Source organism: Rutilus rutilus (assembly GCF_951802725.1).
Source record: "Rutilus rutilus genome assembly, chromosome: 14".
In the NCBI taxonomy this organism is placed as follows: Eukaryota; Metazoa; Chordata; class Actinopteri; order Cypriniformes; family Leuciscidae; genus Rutilus; species Rutilus rutilus.
The window spans coordinates 4,449,462-4,470,371 of NC_140219.1; the positions used below are offsets into that span (position 1 = coordinate 4,449,462).

At 40.9% G+C, this 20,910-nt stretch overlaps 3 protein-coding genes and 2 pseudogenes across 11 annotated transcripts in view; all 5 read right to left on the reverse strand.

The window, feature by feature from the left end:
• The window catches only part of LOC311303879 (protocadherin gamma-A11-like), a gene marked incomplete at its 5' end in the record, with an annotated part of 224,513 nt that overhangs the window by 81,478 nt on the left and 122,125 nt on the right, over positions 1-20,910 (reverse strand). The window lies entirely within an intron of this gene.
• LOC311304099 (protocadherin gamma-A11-like) lies at positions 398-2,798 on the reverse strand (annotated as a pseudogene). The gene has a single exon. The product of its transcript is annotated as a protocadherin gamma-A11-like (transcript).
• On the reverse strand, positions 4,129-6,891 carry LOC311304100 (protocadherin gamma-A5-like; annotated as a pseudogene). The gene has a single exon. The product of its transcript is annotated as a protocadherin gamma-A5-like (transcript).
• Positions 7,144-19,626, reverse strand: LOC311304101 (uncharacterized protein). Its single transcript, XM_084430964.1, has 3 exons — positions 17,085-19,626; positions 13,771-16,107; positions 7,144-10,126 (listed from the first exon to the last, which is right to left on the reverse strand). Exons 1-3 carry the CDS (start codon positions 19,500-19,502, stop codon positions 7,670-7,672), a joined length of 7,212 nt encoding a protein of 2,403 aa, XP_084287090.1. The 5' UTR covers positions 19,503-19,626; the 3' UTR covers positions 7,144-7,669.
• Positions 10,886-13,269, reverse strand: LOC311303911 (protocadherin gamma-A12-like; the record flags this gene model as incomplete). Its single annotated transcript, XM_084430660.1, is given in 2 exon segments — positions 10,886-10,911; positions 10,914-13,269. Coding segments are annotated over 2 exon segments (2,277 nt in total). The 5' UTR covers positions 13,165-13,269.

The following is a 20,910-nucleotide window of genomic DNA, read 5'->3' on the forward strand; positions in this document are numbered from 1 at the left end:
TACAAAAAGTGATGACATGAGTACATGTTGAATTACACAAGGCCCATAAGAAGAAATAATTTGAGCAGTGTAACTGTAGAAAATATAAAACTACAAAAGCTGACCAAAATATACTATAAGATAAAAATAAAATGTACATTACAATAGCAGAAACGATTATTCTCAGAAAACTATTTAGCAACTGCATTAGAAGTTCAAACAATAATGAAGTCATCAAAATATCACATTAATTAGTTAAATAATTCTCACCTGATCTTCACAATCATCAAAGGTCAGTCTCTCCCTTTGCGCATGCGTGAGTGTCTGTGTTCCACTGGTGTCCAGACTAATGATGCTCTCACTGCAAGGTCTGACGTATTTCAGATCACTCTTTCTGGAGTCAGTGGTTCTGCAAACCTCATAATTGTACACGTGCTGTAAAGTTCCTGTGCCGCCTACGTCTGCGTAAAGAGGCGGATAATACGGAATAACTGGAAGATTCGCTCCAGATTTATAAAACATCCGCTCGCGTCTCCATCTGTAGCATTTGACTGACAGTATGGCAATGATAGACACGATAAAGAGAAATGAAACCACAGCAAGGGCCAAGACTAGATAGAAAGTCAGGTTGTCATTGTATTCCTTGTCGTGCGTAAAGTCAGTGAACTCCGAGAGCACTTCAGGGAAGCTGTCCGCCACCGCCACGTTAACATTGACTGTAGCTGATCGAGAGGGCTGCCCGTTGTCCTCCACTACAACAGTGAGTCTTTGTTTGACAGCATCTTTATCTGTCACTTGGCGTACAGTTCTTATTTCTCCATTCTGTAAGCCCACTTCAAACAGCGCCCTGTCTGTGGCTTTCTGCAGTTTATATGAGAGCCAGGCGTTCTGACCAGAGTCCACATCAACAGCCACCACTTTAGTCACCAGATAACCCACATCTGCCGAACGAGGCACTATTTCAGCCACCACAGAAACACCTGACTGGACCGGGTACAGAACCTGAGGCGCGTTGTCATTCTGGTCCTGAATGATTATTTTCACGCTCGCGTTGCTGCTGAGAGGAGGAGAGCCTCCGTCCTGCGCTTTTACGCGGAACTGGAAATCTTTGATCTGCTCGTAATCGAAAGATCGCACTGCATGTATGACTCCACTATCAGCACTAACGGACACTAACGAGGAGATGGGCACTCCGTTAACCGACGAGTCCTCCAGTATGTAAGACACATGGGCGTTCTGGTTAAAATCTGCGTCTCTGGCTCTGACTGTGAATATGGAAAGACCCGGTGTGTTGTTTTCTTGAACAGAAGCCTCATATGAGCTCTTCTCAAAGACGGGCGCGTTATCATTGACATCTGATATCTGTAAGGAGAGAGTGATGCTGCTGGAGAGAGAGGGCACGCCCTCATCAGCGCACGTCACACTGATGTTATACTCAGACTCTCGCTCTCGATCTAAATCACTGTCTGTCACTAGACTGAAGAAATTATTATTGGTGGATTTAAGAGAAAATGGAATATTTTCATTAACTGAACACTGAACTTTCCCATTTTCTCCTGAATCAGGATCCTGAACATTTATCATTATAACCACCGTGTCAGAAATAGAATTTTCTGCTATTACGTTTGTTTTGGACATAATATTGATCACTGGCGTATTATCATTGATATCAATGACATCAACTATGATTTTACAGGAATCAGTCAGACCGCCGTGATCACTGGCCTGAACGCGTATCTCATAATTGCGAGCTTTTTCAAAATCTATTATTCCGACCACTGTAACTTGGCCATTATCTTTATTTATGTCAAATAACTGACGCACATTATCTTGCATGTTAGTAATGGAATACTCTATCTTACTGTTTATACCCTCATCGGCGTCAGTTGCGCTCACTGTTGACACAATAGTGTCTTTTGGCGCATTCTCGGTTACAGACGCTTTATACACTGACTGCGAGAAAACAGGGGCATTGTCGTTTACGTCTAAAACAGTAATGTGAATCTCTATACTGCCAGACAACTGAGGATCTCCTCCATCAACAGCTGTGAGCACTAATTTTATATCATGCTGTTTTTCACGGTCTAAAGGCTTTTGCAGAACCATTTCGACATTTTTCCCATCTCCTGGTTGATTTTTAAATTTAAGGTTAAAATTATCAGTTGGTTTTAGCATATAGCTTTGAAGGCCGTTGATTCCCACATCGAGATCTATAGCAGGCTCTAACGTAAATTTTGACCCCAATATAGCTGATTCACTGATTCTGAAATGAATCCTACCCTTTTCAAAACTGGGAGTGTTGTCATTAATATCTACTATTTCGATGGTAACGCTAAAAAACTCCATCGGGTTTTCCAGAATAATCTGTAAATGCAGCGCGCAAGGCGTTGTCTGTCCGCATAGCGCCTCTCGGTCTATTCTCTCTTTGATAAGGAGGACTCCTCTTTCTTTATTCAGCTCGATGTATTCAGCGCTGTCTCCTGTATAAATACGCGCTTTACCCGATTTCAGTCTCTTTAAATCTAAACCCAAATCCTGCGCTATGTTCCCGACTAAAGAGCCTTTCGCCATTTCTTCAGGAATGGAGTAACTGACCTGCCCGAGAGCTGAACTGAGAGAGAAAAACCAAATAAACAGCAGTACTTGCCGCGCCATTGTTCTGTCCGACATTTTGCAGAGGATCACGGGATGAAGATTAAGACAGAAAGCAAATAAATCAGTCCAAAATGCTGGAGGAAATCATGTATATATCCGAAGTGAAAACCACTGAATAAAAAGTCTGTAATCCAATCAAATTGTTTTAAATACAGTATCTCCGCGTTGTGCCTTTTCTCTCCTCTTCAGACTGCGCTCTCAGCTTCTCTCTCTCTCTCTCTAATAATATGGAGATGATGGGGGTGGAACTGCAGCAGATCTGCTCTATAAACTGACATATTGACCAACAGCGGCACTATGAGTCCAGTCTGATGAACTACAGAACATGTAAAATTAATAAACCTTTATCTCAGTGTCAGACATGTTTGAGAAAAGTTTAGTATAAAATTTCTTAAGTATAAAAACAAAATATATCAACAATAAAAAATATCTATAATACAAGGATTTTATGAGTTTGTGTTAATAGAGATAGAAGGAAAAAAAAAATACATTTCGTGTTTTCATAAAGTCAAATCAGTATGAACACTGAACACAGTCAGAAAGGGAGTAATACCTAAAATAAATTATATATATAAAAAAATATATATATCTAATCAGAAATGAAATAAGTGTATAGATAAACTTTTGAACAGGAGGACAGACCAAAAAAGATGTTGAAAATTTCAAAAAGATTGTGTGCTGTAAAGAGATGCAGAAGAATATATGAAGTAAATGACCGCGCCGCCGCGATTCAGGACCATGGCCAGGGAAGCAAGTGCAAACGCAGAATAGAGTTTCTCACTTCTTGACAAAAACAAGTGAAAATCACGCAATGATTTTTTTTTTATGGCAAATAACAAACTGTTCATGCAACAGGTTAATAATGTTAACATTTGTAAACTGACATTTCAGTGGCAACGTGCAAAATCCTGCATGACAACTGAAGATAAATAAAAACGGAATAAAAAGCAACCCTCCACTTAACGTATCAAAGAAAGAACTAAAATAAAAGAAAATCATTCAGAAGCTGAAAAATAAGCAGTCATTTTTTTAATTTCATGGCTGTAAAGGCTAATGAACTACATACGTACAACACGTCGAAAAGCACCAAACGAGAATAAATATTTTAATTACACCCCTGCACTAAAAGCTAAACTAAAAATTCGATCAGACTATAAAAAAACGGATGAAAATAAATAGCAGATGATTTGTGTCGTTTCTTACTGAATTACTTAAACATTTTTAAAAATTGCAGACACTTCATTTCAGAAAACCAGTCAGCAACCATGTCAACAGTTCAAGCAAAAATGTTTAATCTTGAGAAATGTTTTAAAATATCACAAATTAATCATAAAAATAAATCTCACCTGATCACCACAATCATCAAATGTCAGTCTCTCCCTTTGCGCATGCGTGAGTGTCTGTGTTCCACTGGTGTCCAGACTAATGATGCTCTCACTGCAAGGTCTGACGTATTTCAGATCACTCTTTCTGGAGTCGGTGGTTCTGCAAACCTCATAATTGTACACGTGCTGTAAAGTTCCTGTGCCGCCTACGTCTGCGTAAAGAGGCGGATAATAAGGAATAACTGGAAGATTCGCTCCAGATTTGTAAAACATCCGCTCGCGTCTCCATCTGTAGCATTTGACTGACAGGATGGCAATGATAGACACGATAAAGAGAAATGAAACCACAGCCAAGGCCAAGACTAGATAGAAAGTCAGGTTGTCGTTGTATTCCTTGTCGTGCGTAAAGTCAGTGAACTCCGAGAGCACTTCAGGGAAGCTGTCCGCCACCGCCACGTTAACATTGACTGAAGCTGATCGAGAGGGCTGCCCGTTGTCCTCCACTACAACAGTGAGTCTTTGTTTGACGGCATCTTTATCTGTCACTTGGCGTACAGTTCTTATTTCTCCATTCTGTAAGCCCACTTCAAACAGCGCCCTGTCTGTGGCTTTCTGCAGTTTATATGAGAGCCAGGCGTTCTGACCAGAGTCCACATCAACAGCCACCACTTTAGTCACCAGATAACCCACATCTGCCGAACGAGGCACTATTTCAGCCACCACAGAAACACCTGACTGGACCGGGTACAGAACCTGAGGCGCGTTGTCATTCTGGTCCTGAATGATTATTTTCACGCTCGCGTTGCTGCTGAGAGGAGGAGAGCCTCCGTCCTGCGCTTTTACGCGGAACTGGAAATCTTTGATCTGCTCGTAATCGAAAGATCGCACTGCATGTATGACTCCACTATCAGCACTAACGGACACTAACGAGGAGACGGGCACTCCGTTAACCGACGAGTCCTCCAGTATGTAAGACACATGGGCATTCTGGTTAAAATCTGCGTCTCTGGCTCTGACTGTGAATATGGAAAGACCCGGTATGTTGTTTTCTTGAACAGAAGCCTCATATGAGCTCTTCTCAAAGACGGGCGCGTTATCATTGACATCTGATATCTGTAAGGAGAGAGTGACGCTGCTGGAGAGAGAGGGCACGCCCTCATCAGCGCACGTCACACTGATGTTATACTCAGACTCTAGCTCTCGGTCTAAATCACTGTCTGTCACTAGACTATAAAAACCATCGGGCGATGACTGAATGACAAATGGAACATTGTCATTTAAGAGACAATTAACTTTACCTCCTTCATTCGAGTCTACGTCTTGAATATTTAATATTGCAAGAACAGTGCCAGCTTTGGAATCCTCTGATATCTGGCTTGATTTTGAAATAATATTAATAGTGGGATTGTTATCGTTTATATCAATAACGTCAACAATTATCTTACATGAATCCGTATGACCACCATCATCTCGTGCTTGAACATCAATTTGATAATATTTACTCATTTCATAATCTATACCCCCAGTGAGCTTTACAACACCAACATCGGGGTCTATTTCAAAAATATCTGCCGCTTTGTCGGCTGTACTTGAAATAGAGAACGATATTCTACCATTCGAACCCTGATCAGCATCAGAAGCACTAACTGTTGTTAAAACTGTGCCTCTTGGTGAGTTTTCTGATATGCTGGTTTTGTATACGGATTGTGAACACACAGGGGCGTTATCATTAGCATCTAAAACAGTAATGAGTATCTTCATTGTACCGGACATCTGGGGCTCGCCTCCATCAAATGCTGTTAAAAGTAACGAGATATGGTCTTGTTTCTCTCGGTCTAAGGGTGTTTGAAGAACCATTTCTACGGCTTTATTTCCATCAGGGAGATTCTGAAATTTTAAAACAAAATTATCAGTTGGTTCTAAAGAATAACTCTGCAGACCATTTCGACCAACGTCATGATCAATAGCCCTGTCCAATAGAAATCTGGCTCCTGCTGAAGACAATTCGTTTATTTCAAATCTCACCTCACTCTTACTAAACATTGGCGCATTGTCATTTATATCTGTGACCTCAACTGTAACGCGGTATAACTGCATCGGGTTTTCCAGAATAATCTGTAGATGCAGCGCGCAAGGCGTTGTCTGTCCGCATAGCGCCTCTCGGTCTATTCTCTCTTTGATAAGGAGGACTCCTCTTTCTTTATTCAGCTCGATGTATTCAGCGCTGTCTCCTGTATAAATACGCGCTTTACCCGATTTCAGTCTCTTTAAATCTAAACCCAAATCCTGCGCTATGTTCCCGACTAAAGAGCCTTTCGCCATTTCTTCAGGAATGGAGTAACTGACCTGCCCGAGAGCTGAACTGAGAGAGAGAAACCAAATAAACAGCAGTACTTGCCGCGCCATTGTTCTGTCCGACATTTTGCAGAGGATCACGGGATGAAGATTAAGACAAAAAGCAAATAAATCAGTCCAAAATGCTGGAGGAAATCATGTATATATCCGAAGTGAAAACCACTGAATAAAAAGTCTGTAATCCAATCAAATTGTTTTAAATACAGTATCTCCGCGTTGTGCCTTCTCTCTCCTCTTCAGACTGCGCTCTCAGCTTCTCTCTCTCTCTCTCTAATAATATGGAGATGATGGGGGTGGAACTGCAGCAGATCTGCTCTATAAACTGACATATTGACCAACAGCGGCACTATGAGTCCAGTCTGATGAACTACAGAACATGTAAAATTAATAAACCTTTATCTCAGTGTCAGACATGTTTGAGAAAAGTTTAGTATAACATTTATTAAGTATAAAAACAAAATATATCAATAATAAAAAAATATCTATAATACAAGGATTTTATGAGTTTGTGTTAATAGAGATAGAAGGGGAAAAAAAATACATTTCGTGTTTTCATAAAGTCATATCAGTATGAACACTGATCAAGTCAGAAAGGGAGAAATACCTAAAATAAATTATATAAATAAAAAAAATATCTAATCAGAAATGAAATAAGTGTATAGATAAACTTTTGAACAGGAGGACAGACCAAAAAAGATGTTCAAAAAGATTGTGTGCTGTAAAGAGATGCAGAAGAATATATGAAGTAAATGACCGCGCCGCCGCGATTCAGGACCATGGCCAGGGAAGCAAGTGCAAACGCAGAATAGTTTCTCACTTCTTCACAAAAACAAGTGAAAATCACGCAATGATTTTTTTAATGGCAAATAACAAACTGTTCATGCAACAGGTTAATAATGTTAACATTTGTAAACTGACATTTCAGTGGCAACGTGCAAAATCCTGCATGACAACTGAAGATAAATAAAAACGGAATAAAAAGCAACCCTCCACTTAACGTATCCAAGAAATAAATAAAATAAAATAAAATCATTCAGACACTGAAAAATAAGCAGTCATTTTTTTATGTCATGGCTGTAAAGGCTAATGAACTACATACAGTGTTGTACACACGTCGAAAAGCACCAAACGAGAATAAATATTTTAATTACACCCCTGCACTAAAAGCTAAACTAAAAAGTCGATCAGACTATAATAAAAACTGATGAAAATAAATAGCAGATGATTTGTGTCATTTCTTACTGAATTACTTAAACATTTCTTAAAATTGCAGACACTTCATTTCAGAAAACCAGTCAGCAACCATGTCAACAGTTCAAGCAAAAATGTTTAATCTTGAGAAATGTTTTAAAATATCACAAATTAATCATAAAAATAAATCTCACCTGATCACCACAATCATCAAAGGTCAGTCTCTCCCTTTGCGCATGCGTGAGTGTCTGTGTTCCACTGGTGTCCAGACTAATGATGCTCTCACTGCAAGGTCTGACGTATTTCAGATCACTCTTTCTGGAGTCGGTGGTTCTGCAAACCTCATAATTGTACACGTGCTGTAAAGTTCCTGTGCCGCCTACGTCTGCGTAAAGAGGCGGATAATACGGAATAACTGGAAGATTCGCTCCAGATTTGTAAAACATCCGCTCGCGTCTCCATCTGTAGCATTTGACTGACATAATGGCAATGATAGAGACGATAAAGAGAAATGAAACCACAGCCAAGGCCAAGACTAGATAGAAAGTCAGGTTGTCGTTGTATTCCTTGTCGTGCGTAAAGTCAGTGAACTCCGAGAGCACTTCAGGGAAGCTGTCCGCCACCGCCACGTTAACATTGACTGTAGCTGATCGAGAGGGCTGCCCGTTGTCCTCCACTACAACAGTGAGTCTTTGTTTGACGGCATCTTTATCTGTCACTTGGCGTACAGTTCTTATTTCTCCATTCTGTAAGCCCACTTCAAACAGCGCCCTGTCTGTGGCTTTCTGCAGTTTATATGAGAGCCAGGCGTTCTGACCAGAGTCCACATCAACAGCCACCACTTTAGTCACCAGATAACCCACATCTGCCGAACGAGGCACTATTTCAGCCACCACAGAAACACCTGACTGGACCGGGTACAGAACCTGAGGCGCGTTGTCATTCTGGTCCTGAATGATTATTTTCACGCTCGCGTTGCTGCTGAGAGGAGGAGAGCCTCCGTCCTGCGCTTTTACAACGAAACTAAGCTGTTTAATTTGCTCATAATCAAATGAACGAACTGCGTGTATGACACCATTCTCAGAGTTTATAGACACGTATGAGGAAATCGGCGCTCCACCAATATGAGTGTCTTCTAAAAAATATGACACTCTGGCGTTTTGATTCCAATCTAAATCTCTCGCCGTCACACTACATATGGAAAACCCTGCTGCGTTATTTTCAGGAAGGTGTGCTGAATAGCTACTTCGTTCAAAAACTGGCGCGTTGTCATTGATGTCAGAAATCTTAAGTCTAAGTGTCGTTGAGCTCGAGAGTGCAGGTGAACCTGAATCAGTCGCAGTCACTGTTATATTATATTCTGATTGAGTTTCACGGTCAAGAAAGGCATCTGTGATCAAATTATAATAATTAGAGAGAGATGTTTTGATATTAAATGGGAGGTTTTCATTAATGAAGCACGTAACCTGTCCATTTTTCCCAGAGTCAGAATCTTTTATATTAACCACTGCAATTGTTGTACCTGGGGGCGCATCCTCTGATACAGGGCTCGAGAGAGACATGAGGATGATTACAGGCGAATTATCATTTACATCCACTACTTCAATTACGAGCTTACTTGTACTCGTCAAACCTCCTTGATCTGTCGCTTTAATTCTGATTTCAAAACGTTTGTCTTTCTCAAAGTCAATATTTCCAAGAACCGACACCAAGCCAGTGTTTTCATCAATGCTAAAAATATCTCTCGACTGTTCTTTCAGGTCAGAGAAGGAAAAAGTTATATGTCCGTTGGATCCACTATCTGCATCTGTGGCGTTAACGGTAGTAATGTACGTGCCTTTCTGTGCATTCTCCATCACAGATGCCCTATAAACAGTCTGGTTAAACACAGGTGCATTGTCATTCGCATCTAAAACAGTAACATCTATATTAACAGAGCCAGACCTCTGCGGGTTTCCGCCATCTACAGCGATCAGCTTCAGAGATAGATGAGGATGCTCCTCCCGGTCTAAGGCTTTATCAAGAACCATTTCGACATACATACTTCCGTCGGGATTTGAATGTTGTTTTAAAACGAAATAATTGTTCCTTGTGAGAATATAATTTTGCAATGAATTTAATTCTACATCAGCATCATATGCACTCTCAAGTGCAAAGCGTGAACCAGGAGTTGCAGACTCGCTTATTTCAAAATTAATTTTGTTTTTCTCGAATACAGGGGAATTATCATTTACGTCTATAATTTCAACCGTTACCTGATGCAGTTCAATTGGGTTCTCTAGAATGATCTCGAAGCTGAAGCTGCACGGTGTGATGTCGCCGCATAGCTGTTCTCGGTCTATTCTCTCACTCACGACTAGAACTCCTTTGTCTGTTCTAAGCTCTGCGTATTGAGTGCTTTCTCCGGTCACGATACGCGCTCGCCCCGCTCGAAGCCTTTTCAAATCCAGCCCCAGATCCTGTGCCACATTACCAATAAGCGAGCCTTTACTCATTTCTTCAGGGATGGAGTACCGGATTTGAGAGATGCCAGAAGGAATGTAGCACGAGATGAAAAACAATACTTGCCACTGCGGTCGGAAGAAAACAGGCCATCGAGCACATCCATTTCGATAAAAATCCTTAACAGCCATACTGATTAGAAAGCAAGTTCACCATTAATATTTCCAGTATTCAATGGAATAAAAGAACATTCCAAGGTAGGACTACAAAAAGCGTTTTATATTCGTTTGGAAGAGGAAAGGAAAGAGATAGTCACCCTCTCACCATCCCGTAAGGAATGAAACAGAGGGAGAGCTGCGTCACAGCGCGCATTGATTGGGTGGGGCCAAGGTTTACTGTTAGACAAGCTTATTGCACACAAAGTATTTCACTGACCAACAGCGGCCCTTAGAGTCCAAAATAAGCATTAACAGAATGCATACATTTAAAAAGAAAAGTTAGACGAAAAAACAAACAAAACATTTAAATCCACATCAGCGCCCCCCAACCTCAATACAGACAAGTAAAGATAAATGAGTAAAATGAAACAGTTTCACCTAACATGAGATTCTATGAATAATAATATCTTCTCTTGTGAGTTTGTGTATGTGTGTGTGTGTGTGTGTGTGTGTGTGTGTGTGTGTATATGGTTCCTGACAAATAGATCGATAAAATAATAATAATAATAATAATAATAATAATAATAATAATAATAATAATAATAATAATAACAACTCACCTCAACTGGCGAATCTAATTCATCCAGCACGTTTTTCTCGTTGGGCACACGCTGCAATGTTCCTGTATAATTAGGATCCACTATCAACACGTTCTGACTTGCAGGTCTAACAAACTTACAGTCACTTCTTCTGGAATCGGTCGTTCTGTAAACCTCATAATTATACGCATGCTGTAGAGTTCCTGTGCCAACAGTGTCCGCGTAACGCGGCGGATAGTACGGAATAACTGGAAGATTGGACTTGTAATACATACGTGATTGTCTCCACCTGTAGATCTTAACAGATATTATGACGACTAAACATGTTATGAAAAGAAATGAGACTGCAGCCAAGGCCAAAACTAGGTAAAAAGTCAGGTTATTGTTGTATTCCTTGTCGTGCGTAAAGTCAGTGAACTCCGAGAGCACTTCAGGGAAGCTGTCCGCCACCGCCACGTTAACATTGACTGTAGCTGATCGAGAGGGCTGCCCGTTGTCCTCCACTACAACAGTGAGTCTTTGTTTGACAGCATCTTTATCTGTCACTTGGCGTACAGTTCTTATTTCTCCATTCTGTAAGCCCACTTCAAACAGCGCCCTGTCTGTGGCTTTCTGCAGTTTATATGAGAGCCAGGCGTTCTGACCAGAGTCCACATCAACAGCCACCACTTTAGTCACCAGATAACCCACATCTGCCGAACGAGGCACTATTTCAGCCACCACAGAAGCACCTGACTGGACCGGGTACAGAACCTGAGGCGCGTTGTCATTCTGATCTTGGATGAAAATGTTCACGGTTACGTTGCTACAAAGCGGAGGAGAGCCGCCATCCTGCGCTTTAATATTTATCTTAATGTTTTTGATCTGTTCATAATCGAAAGAGCGCACTGCGTGTACAACCCCACTCTCCGCGTTAACAGAAACATACATTCCTACGGGAGACCCGCCCAAGTCACTTTCTTCTAGAATGTAAGATATACGAGCATTCTGATTTTCATCCGGGTCATAAGCTCTGAGTCTGAGGACAGAAACGCCGGGTGAATTATTCTCGAGCAAGTATGAGTTATAAACACTGTCCTTAAAAACTGGGGCATTATCATTAACATCCGTTACTTTCAGATGAAACGTTTTTCTGCTTATTAAAGGCGGCTTTCCGGAATCAGTGGAGATAACAGTGATGTTGTACTCTGACAACTTCTCACGATCTAAAATAGCATTCGTGACTAAAGAATAATAATTTCTTAAAGTCGATTTTATAGCAAAATCTTCAGATCCTTCGATAAAACAATTGATTTTGCCATTATCATCAGTGTCTGAGTCCTTAACATTAATTATTGCAATTGTAGTATCAGAGGGAGCGTTTTCAGATACTGAGCTCGAGAAAGACATTATATTAATGACAGGTGCATTGTCGTTTACATCAATGACCTCTAATGCAATTTTACTCGAATCAGTTAATCCACCCTGATCCCTAGCCTCGACTGTTAGTTCAAATTTAGTATCTTTTTCATGATCAATTTCTCCAACAACAGAAACAATGCCAGTGTTGCTGTCAATATTGAATAACTGCGCAGCGGTTCCTTTTTGTTTATAGAAATTGTATGTTATTCGCCCATAAGAACCAGCGTCTGCATCTGTGGCGTTAACGGTAGTAATGTACGTGCCTTTCTGTGCATTTTCCATCACAGATGCCCTATAAACAGTCTGGTTAAACACAGGTGCATTGTCATTCGCATCTAAAACAGTAACATCTATATTAACAGAGCCAGACCTCTGCGGGTTTCCGCCATCTACAGCGATCAGCTTCAGAGATAGATGAGGATGCTCCTCCCGGTCTAAGGCTTTCTGTAAAACCATTTCCGCATATTTACTGCCGTCTGGACTTGAGTGTTGCTTTATAACAAAATGGCTATTTGGTGATAAAATGTAATTCTGCAGTGAGTTCACGCCTACATCGTGATCATCTGCGCTTTCCAACAAAAAACGTGAACCCAGCGTTGCAGACTCGCTAATTTCGAATTTTAATTCTTTGTTCTGGAACGACGGTGCGTGATCATTTTCATCCAATATCTCAATAGTAACTGGGTGCAGCTCCATTGGGTTCTCTAGAATGATCTCGAAGCTGAAGCTGCACGGTGTGATGTCACCGCATAGCTGTTCTCGGTCTATTCTCTCACTCACGACTAGCATCCCTTTGTCTGCTTTAAGCTCTGCGTATTGAGTGCTTTCTCCGGTCACTATACGCGCTCGACCCACTCGAAGCCTTTTCAAATCCAGCCCCAGATCTTGTGCTACATTACCTATGAGTGAACCTTTCTTCATCTCCTCCAGAATCGAATATCGTATCTGTCCGCTTGCAGTGTAAACATAACAAGAAAAAAACACTGATAACAGCCACAGCATTTTCCATAGCCAAGAGCGATGACTGCATTCTGTCATCCAACAGCTCCGTTGCACCATAATTAAAGGGTTACAAAGAGCAAATCCAATTAAAATGTTGAGATGTAGTCCAAGATGGTGTGAGCAAAAATAATGCAACAAAACTGTACTGAAAACCTTAAAATCTCCCGCAAACAAACCCTGAATAAAAATGTCGAGGCAGCCTTTCCCTCATCTGCCAAAACGCAAGAAAATGGGGAGGGGTATAAAGATTGCTGGATGACAAAGCACAGCATAAAATGTTTCACTGATCAACAGCGGCCCTTGCTGTTCAAAGTGAGCGTTAACAAGCCTACGTAATTCAAAAAAATATGTATAAGTATGTATATAAGTGAATTCGTTATTCTGTATACTGTATATATATATATATTCACATTCTACATGTGGGTTCCGCGGTTTCCTTCACCAATAGTGAAAGAAACAATCGAAGAACAAGCATCTAAAAAATAACTAAGAAATAGAAAGTCTAAATAATACATCACAAACTGTACTGTTGCTGTCCATAAAATAAGTGCTGAAATTACGATATATTAAAATCTTAATTGAAAGAAGCACATGTAGGAACATCATGTGTAAAATCAAACACTTTGAAAGGCTATTTAATAATTATATATCCGTATTACCCACCTGTAGCGAAGAATCTGGTTCATCAAGGATGTTTTTCTCGATGGGCGCGCGCTGCACTGTCCCTGTAGAACCGGCGTCCACTATTAACACGCCCTGACTAGCAGGTCTGGCGAACTTACAGTCACTCCTTCTGGAATCTGTCGTGCTATAAACCTCATAATTATACGCGTGCTGTAGAGTTCCTGTGCCAACAGTGTCCGTGTAACGCGGTGGATAGTACGGAATAACTGGAAGATTCGACTGAAAGTACATACGCGATTGCCTCCATCTGTAGATTTTAACAGATATTATGACGACTAAACATGTTATGAAAAGAAATGAGACTGCAGCCAAGGCCAAGACTAGATAGAAAGTCAGGTTGTCGTTGTATTCCTTGTCGTGCGTAAAGTCAGTGAACTCCGAGAGCACTTCAGGGAAGCTGTCCGCCACCGCCACGTTAACATTGACTGTAGCTGATCGAGAGGGCTGCCCGTTGTCCTCCACTACAACAGTGAGTCTTTGTTTGACAGCATCTTTATCTGTCACTTGGCGTACAGTTCTTATTTCTCCATTCTGTAAGCCCACTTCAAACAGCGCCCTGTCTGTGGCTTTCTGCAGTTTATATGAGAGCCAGGCGTTCTGACCAGAGTCCACATCAACAGCCACCACTTTAGTCACCAGATAACCCACATCTGCCGAACGAGGCACTATTTCAGCCACCACAGAAACACCTGACTGGACCGGGTACAGAACCTGAGGCGCGTTGTCATTCTGATCTTGAATTTGGATTTTAATTTGTGCACTGGTGCTGAGAGCTGGCGCACCGCCATCCTGAGCCTTTACACTGAAATCAAGTGATTTTATTTTTTCGTAGTCAAACGAGCGCATGGCATAAACAACACCAGTTTCAGCGTTAACTGATATAAGAGAAGACAATGATTCGCCGTTTAACTGCACGTCTTCAAGGAGGTAAGCTACCCTTGCATTCTGGTTCGAGTCTGCATCGCGAGCATGAACGCAAGTGATTGAATGTCCCGGTGAATTGTTTTCAGCCATAACCGCCGAGTAGACACTCTTATCAAACACTGGCTCGTTATCGTTGACGTCATTAATTCTAACGACTAACGTTTTATTGTTGCTTAATGGAGGTGATCCTTGATCAGCCACTGTTATAGTAATGTTGTACTCCGAGACAGTTTCGCGGTCTAAAGGACCGTCTGATACTAAAGTATAGTAATTGGCAAGGGTTGACTTCATCTTAAAAGGCAAAGAGGGGCTTATACTGCAACTTATAAGCCCATTCTTCCCCGAATCTGCATCTTTAACACTTATTATAGCAACTGTAGTGTCGGTGGGCGAGTCCTCTGCAATTGTATTTGAAAATGACGTTAAGCTTATGACTGGCACGTTATCATTCACATCGGTCACTTCCACAATAACTTTACATGAATTAGACAGAGAACCCTTGTCTTTGGCCATTACATTTAATTGATATTGTTTAACCTTCTCGTAATCGATATTTCCCAGCACTCGAATCTCCCCGTTGTCAGGATTAAGAGAAAACACACTACTCGCCTGTGATATTTGATCAAGGTAATATGTCACATGGCCAAATGCTCCCTCATCTTTATCATTGGCAGATACTGTAGTAACGAGAGCACCCTTTGGTGAGTTTTCTAAAACAGAAGCTTTGTATACTGAATGCGTAAAAATCGGGGCATTGTCATTTGCATCCTGAATGATGACACGGATACTCACTGTGCCAGTGCGCTGAGGACTGCCGCCATCAGTTGCGGTAAGAGTGAGCTTCATCTCCGCCTGATGCTCTCTATCTAGTGGCCGATCAAGCACCATCTCTGCGTGCGTACTTCCGTCAGAATGCGTCTGCTCTTTTAGACTAAAATGCGTTGTTGGTTTAAGGCTGTACCCTTGAAGTGTATTTATTCCTACATCGGGATCTACAGCACTGCCTAATATGAACTGCGCTCCTATCATCGCCGATTCACTTATATCTACGGTAATCTCTTTCGAAGGAAAAGCGGGTGAATTGTCGTTAATATCCAGTATTTCAACTGTGACGCTAAATAACTCCATTGGATTTTCTAAAACGATCTCAAAGCTGAAGCTGCACGGCGAAGTCTGTCCGCAGATTTCTTCTCGATCTATGCGTTTTTTCACGAGCAGAATTCCTTTGTCTGACTGAAATTGCACCAGCTCACTTCCATCCTCCGACGCAACACGAGCCCGTCCGGATCTAAGCCTGCCAATACTCAGTCCGAGGTCTCTCGATAAATCACCAATCATAGATCCAGACACCATTTCTTCTGGAACTGAATATCGAACTTGTGCCTCAATCACCTGGTGTGCTACAAAGAACAAAAGCAGGCGAATCCATACAGACGAAGAGCGTTGTTCTACAAAAAACATGATGAATGCAGTCTCCATCTCATGCATTCAGTAATTAAAGAAAATGTGTAACTGGAAAACAGAATCGTCAAATAAAAATATGGCTACAAGAACTGTCGATGGTGTTTTTCTTTTCTCTCCTTTCTGACTGCATATGTCTTTTCCCCAACACCCTCCTGCCCAGTGAGGACAAATGACGTACAATATTGCAGTGACATCAACAAGCTTAGATTCACAGGCCGACAGCGGCACTCAGAGTACAAAACATAGACTAGCAATCAAAACATTCACAGGAAGAATGCAATAATGCATTGAATATTGAAGCAAGTAGTCAGGTTATTATAAACTTAATTTAAATCAAAATAATTTCCATCATGTCCATTGTCGAAATTAATCATTACCACGTGGAATTAATTTACCAAAGAAATAAAAGTCATTTTAGAAAACAATTTGGGTGCTTAAAGCTTCAGCACAGAGAGACGGTATTATTACAGAAACACAAACGAATAATTATTCATTACAAATATTTAAAAAGACTACATTAAGCGATTTATGAGCATATCATATACAGAGGATAAGAAAGATTGAACCGAGAACATACTTTTCAGCACCATGGACAGCGCCACAGCACGGGCTGTTTATAGATCTCCTTTAGCCACAATAACAAAATTGCAGATTACCAGTAACAATTTTTTTATTTATTTTTATTTTTTATAGATAAAAAAATATATAATAATTAATAACAAAAATTAAAAAATAATAACAATTTTTTTTTTAAAAACACATTTTACTGAGCAACGTTTTGGTCAATCGGGCTTACAAAACATGCAAATGTGCAAAAGAGAACATATAATTTAGAGGGACAATCAGCTGTTAGTAATAATTAAATCTATTTGGAAAATAGAACAATCACATTTGTGCAAACTTACCAGTGTGCTGTGCGCATTGGTAAAATCAGCGGCTTGTGTCTCCTTTGGAATTGTTTCTGTTCCACTCACGTCAACACTCATCAGACTTTGACTGACGGGTCCGAAATACTTAACATCACTTTTCCTGGAGTCTGTGGTTCTGTAAATTTCATAATTATGCACGTGCTGCAGAGTTCCTGTGCCCACGGTGTCTGCGTAACGCGGCGGATAGTACGGAATAACAGGGAGACTTGATTGATAATACAAACGTGATTGTCTCCATCTGTAGATTTTAACAGATATTATGACGACTAAACATGTTATGAAAAGAAATGAGACTGCAGCCAGAGCCAAGACTAGATAAAACGTCAGGTTGTCGTTGTATTCCTTGTCATGCGTAAAGTCAGTGAACTCCGAGAGCACTTCAGGGAAGCTGTCCGCCACCGCCACGTTAACATTGACTGTAGCTGATCGAGAGGGCTGCCCGTTGTCCTCCACTACAACAGTGAGTCTTTGTTTGACAGCATCTTTATCTGTCACTTGGCGTACAGTTCTTATTTCTCCATTCTGTAAGCCCACTTCAAACAGCGCCCTGTCTGTGGCTTTCTGCAGTTTATATGAGAGCCAGGCGTTCTGACCAGAGTCCACATCAACAGCCACCACTTTAGTCACCAGATAACCCACATCTGCCGAACGAGGCACTATTTCAGCCACCACAGAAACACCTGACTGGACCGGGTACAGAACCTGAGGCGCATTGTCATTCTGATCCTGAACGTTAATGAGAACTGTAGCATTTGAACCGAGAGGTGGAGACCCTCCATCCTGCGCTCTCACGTGTATCTTAAACTCTTTCATCTGTTCATAATCAAATGATCGCACCGCATGAATAATTCCATTGTCTGCGTTAACAGAGAAGTACGTTGAGACAGGAGAACCATTTACATCGGTATCTATGATATAATAAGCGATACGCGCGTTTTGCCCTGCGTCAGGGTCTGTTGCTTGAAGAGTCAGCAAAGAAACGCCGGGAGAGTTATTCTCTAATATATACGCTTTATATTCACGCTGACTAAAGGCTGGAGCATTGTCGTTGATATCAGTAATATCTAGAGAAATCGTTTTTTTACTGAATAATGAAGGGCTGCCTTCGTCTGATGCAACTAACGTTAAGTTAAAACTGGAAACTTTTTCTCGGTCTAGTGGCGCGTCGGTTACTAAAGTGTAGTACTTGCGCGGTGATGGTTTAATTGTAAAGGGCGAATTTTGCTCTAAATTTAAGCGGACCTGTCCATTTTTACCGGAGTCTACATCCTGGACGCTTATCAAAGCTACAATGGTGCCAGGAGGAGAATCCTCTTGTATCTTACCTGAAAAAGATGTCATGGTTATAATCGGGCTGTTGTCATTAACATCTACAACATCTATGACCAATTTACTTGCACCGGTTAGGCCCCATGGGTCTTTCGCCTGCAAATTAAGTTCATATTGCTGAACAGCTTCATAGTCTAAATTGCCAGTGAGTGTTATATCACCAGTGGCTGCACTGATTTGGAAGAGGTGCGCTGCGTCCTCTACCATATGAGTAAATGAATACGTGACATTGCCATTGAAACCTTGATCTGCATCAGATGCACTTACTTTAGTTATCAACGTCCCTTTTACTGCGTTCTCAGCTACACTTGCTTTATACATTGTTTCAGTAAAAATGGGTGCATTATCATTGGCATCAAGAACAGTAACGAGTATTTTAACAGTACCAGAGCGCGGCGGGTCTCCACCATCAATAGCCGTTAATATAAGTGAATGCTCGCTCTGTTTCTCTCTGTCCAGCACTGACTGCAACACCATCTCTGCATACTTGCTGCCATCTGAGCGACTGTGCTGCTTTAATGCAAAATTATCAGTAGGTTTCAGACTATAGCTCTGAAGAGAATGCAATCCAACATCAGGGTCAGTCGCGGTGTCTAACAAGAAAATGGTGCCTATAGGCGTGGACTCGCTAATCTCTAAAATTATTTCTCTCTTAGAAAAAACTGGTGCATGATCATTTATGTCTTGAATCTCGATTGTAATCGAGAAAAATTCGAGAGGATTTTCAAGCAAAATCTCAAGACCGAAACTACACGGTGATTTTTGTCCGCAGAGCTGCTCTCTGTCTATTCTCTCTTTCACCACCAAATGTCCTTTGTTACGGTTCAGTTCGACATATTGTCTACTGTCATCAATAACGAGACGCGCACGGCCAGACACCAACCTTTTCACATCCAAACCGAGATCCTTCGCCACATCTCCGACAAACAATCCAGGTCTCATTTCCTCTGGAATAGAGTAACGAATCTGCCCGGACGCCGAGTTCAGCACGAATAAAAGAAAAATGGAGAATCCTGCTTGCCATTTTACACACCGCCGCAAATGGACTCCTTTGTTATCCCCCATCCTGCAAATGTAGTAATCCGAGAAAATACAATCATACACCAGGAGTTTTCAAATATCCAACCATTTAAAAATCCCCTCTGTATTGCTCAGACTGTTCCAAAAAGAGCTGTGTACAAACAAAAGCGCTTCGTCTGTTTTCTCTGTCCGGTCTGACGCAATGCCTTCTTTACACAGCTCTTTTGAGCACTATCCTCTCACTGGGCAACAGCACCTCTCACAGTCAATAAGAAGCACAACAGCAGTGCTGGACTGTCCAGCATCAGGGCCCAAAGAGCAAGGTCTGACTTATGAGAGTGCAATATGAGGTTCTTGCACACAAGTTACATTTCTGAATCTAATGATTGTCATTATTGGACAGAAACTTGACAGTGAGCTCCTCATGTTTAAAAAAGTTAAATTCATCATTGGGATGAGCACAGAGCAGGAACAATGCAGAATTAAAGTCAACCCAAACAGATTTGAGCAATTACAGTTTATCATGAATCAATAACCTATGTATTCCATGACAGGTGTTTAACAAGAGGGCCAAACATGATTTTATGTGCAATCTTGTTTGGCCACCCTCTTATCTAATCAAAAATAATGAATAAAGTGTGTAATATTGAGCCAGTCAGATGTGATCCTACTGTCTGAGCTAGCTGATGATGACCTACCTTTGAGAGGATGAAAGTGAGTGGAGTGTGATCTCCAAAAAACAGACACAATCTTCAGTCCGGTCCAGTTAAAGCAGAATGTGTGTGTGTGTGTGTGTGTGTGTGTGATTGTTCATATGATGTAAGAGGACACACATTTGTATAATGGCATAGGTATCACACTGGTATTACAGCATAAATGTGGTTTATGAGGACATTTCTAGAGTCCTCGTAATTATAATGTCTTAAAAACATACTACACAATGTTTTATTGAAAATATAAAGTTTTGTGTGATGGGTAGAATTAGGAGAAGTATAGGAGGAGAGAATATACAGTTTGTACAATATGAAATCCATTACACTTATGGAATTTACTCATAATGATAGGTGCACCAACTTGTGTGTGTCTGTCTGTCTGTCTGTCTGTCTCTCTCACTCTCTCTGTGTGTGTGTGTGTGTGTGTGTGTAATTCAACTAACATAACAACAGAAATTGTGCATAAGTGTCAAATTTTCATAGCAATTACAATAAAATATTTTCAGTAACACTTTACAATAAGGTTTAATGCATTACCATTTGTGAATGCATTAGGTTTTGACCTTTTTTATCTGGGACAATTTAACCAATACAACTTGCAACATTTCAGGCTGCATAAATTAACATTGTTATGAATGAACTCGAACTGCGAATGTAATACATTATTAAATGAACAAAACCCAGATTCATAAATGGTTTAAAAATGTTATTCTTAGTTTGATGAAATAAATTATGTCAAA